Here is a 2,185-nt window from a genome sequence, read left to right as displayed (position 1 = left end):
CGGTCGGTGTCGAATCGTACTGTGGTCAAACGGAACACGCCCGCTGCACAGTCTCTGGTGAGACTATCTGCACTGATAGTCTTGGCTCTGACAAGAGCCGATCCTCAGCAGTAACATTCTGACACGAAGTGCCCGCTGGCAACACTTCGGTCGGCCCTTCGCTAGATGACGACATAGGGGGAGCAGGGTCACGAACCCCCCCTACGCCGGACGCTGTACGATCCGAGGCGCACTGCGTCGGTAAACCTGTTTTCTGTGTGTCATCCATCTTATAAGGTTTCTAAAGGTGGTTTGTACTCAGAGTAGCCGTCTTTTAAGACGGTGGTCTCTCAAGACTAACGAACTCGTCCTGTCCGGGTTTGTTTTCAGAGTTTTCCATCCCCTAGACAGCTCCCCCACCGGGGTAACGAGCCCGTCGGCCTGGATTTTCTGTCAAAGTTTTTCTTCCTTTAGTTTCTGTTAGTCTGGAGTCTCCCCGAGGACTTGTCCGGCATGGAAAACCCTGTCAGGAGCCGATAAGTCGACTCCCGCCGGCATAGCTCCTCGGTTCATCAACCCACGCAAGCCCGGGCGCCACGGCAAGGCCAGAAACGTGCCTGGAAGGTCACAACCTTTTTTTTTATTTACGCAGGGAAAATGCGTTTACGCACACCTTGACCCAGACTAGATGTGGGCCACGGTAGTGTGAGACTTCCTCCACCAGAGCGCACTCCGGTGGGAAATAACCACTAAAATCTCTGCGGTGTCCACCTTCCGCCTTTTTACAGCTGCCCCGGTACCTCTTTTAGAACAACCCAGAGGCAGCCCAATAGGCATGGAAACTGTTGCCCCCCTATACCTTTAAATAGAGAAGCAAAACTTTTCCACGATCAGGGGAAGGGGGACACAGTCTCTCCCCCGCCGAATGCAGGCCGAGTGCAATGAAGAACCCCTCTCGACCTCAAGTCAAACGACGAAGCGGACTTGACCCCATGATAGTAGTATTGACCTCCCTATTGTCTCGAAACGCGAGACAAGAGGGAAGTCCTCCCCCTACATTGCGCCCAGCCATCGCTGAGTTGATCTCCAACTAGGGCTCAAAACAACGGGGACCGGGCCACCACTTAATACCGCCTGGTCTCTTAAAAGAGAACCAGGCGTCACCATCTATATCTGGTGCTAAACGCACCACATATACGGAGGAACGGCTCCTCGAATCCTTATATCGGAGCCGGGGAAAACCGCATCCTCCCTACCCTTGTCAGGGTTTGCTAACGGGCCCGGAAGTCCTCTGGCCGATGGCCAAGCACCGGGCTTTACCCATTCGGTGGAAGAATTTCCGGCCTGACTCCTCACAGAGGGGACACCCCTCATCTTCAGTGCAGCCGGCCGCTCTGTGACCCGGCCGACCACAGCGATAACAAAAATCACTGCGGTCAACCTGGCTGGAACACAAAGCCCTGCAGTGCCCAGGCTGAAAACACCTGTAACACTGCAGGGGGCGGGACCGGAGTGCTCGCATCTTCGCCATCACCCAGCCCACCGGCAATTTATCTACTTTAATCGCCTTGGCTGCTTCCTCAGCTGGGCAGCAAACCAAGGCGACTCCACCCACGGACTGGGAGCGACGCAGAGATACTACCTTAACTCCACTCCCGCCACCAAACTCTGCCATAAACTTCTTGCAGAGGTCGTCCTCCGCGATAAACTCGTCTAATCCCGAAACTAATATCTTCACGTTTCGAGATGGACGAGCCACCCTAACTCTTTCGGAGAGAGCCTCCCTCAATTTGGAAGCGAGCAGGTCCGCCTTGGATTTGCAGTCCTCCTCTCCCACTTCCAACAAGTGCCCCTCCAGGGTCCGACGGACCCTGGAGACGCCCGCCAATCTAAAGTCAACCGTATTCCTCGCGTCTCGAAGGACTTGGGCATACGACATGCCCTCCTTCTTGAGACGCAAGGTAACCGCCTCAGTACGCGGGAGTACTTCGCGAGGCGGCCGCTGACTTGACAAGAATGGGGTCAAAGGAAGGGAAGACTCCTCTTGACCGGCAGCAACGGCCGTCCCCCCACCTCTTAGGCGCCTTGGTGGCCTTTACCACCTGCTTCTTCTCCTTCTTCTTCTTCTTTTTCTTTCTCTTCTTCCTCAGCTCCTTTTCCTCCGCCTGTGCTCTAACAGGAACAAGCGGCGAAATCGGAGATTTCT

General features: G+C 55.1%; 1 protein-coding gene across 1 annotated transcript; it reads right to left on the bottom strand.

The window, feature by feature from the left end:
* Positions 1-1,240: 1,240 nt before the first annotated feature.
* Positions 1,241-1,918, bottom strand: LOC109860996. Its single transcript, XM_020440460.1, has one exon. The coding sequence runs from the start codon at positions 1,916-1,918 to the stop codon at positions 1,241-1,243; it is 678 nt and encodes a 225-aa protein (XP_020296049.1).
* Positions 1,919-2,185: the final 267 nt, after the last annotated feature.

This window comes from Pseudomyrmex gracilis, unplaced genomic scaffold (assembly GCF_002006095.1).
Source record: "Pseudomyrmex gracilis isolate BER0280 unplaced genomic scaffold, ASM200609v1 scaffold_534, whole genome shotgun sequence".
NCBI classification, from domain to species: domain Eukaryota; kingdom Metazoa; phylum Arthropoda; class Insecta; order Hymenoptera; family Formicidae; genus Pseudomyrmex; species Pseudomyrmex gracilis.
The sequence above is the reverse complement of the archived record's forward strand: the minus strand, read 5'-3'. Positions and strand labels throughout refer to the sequence as shown.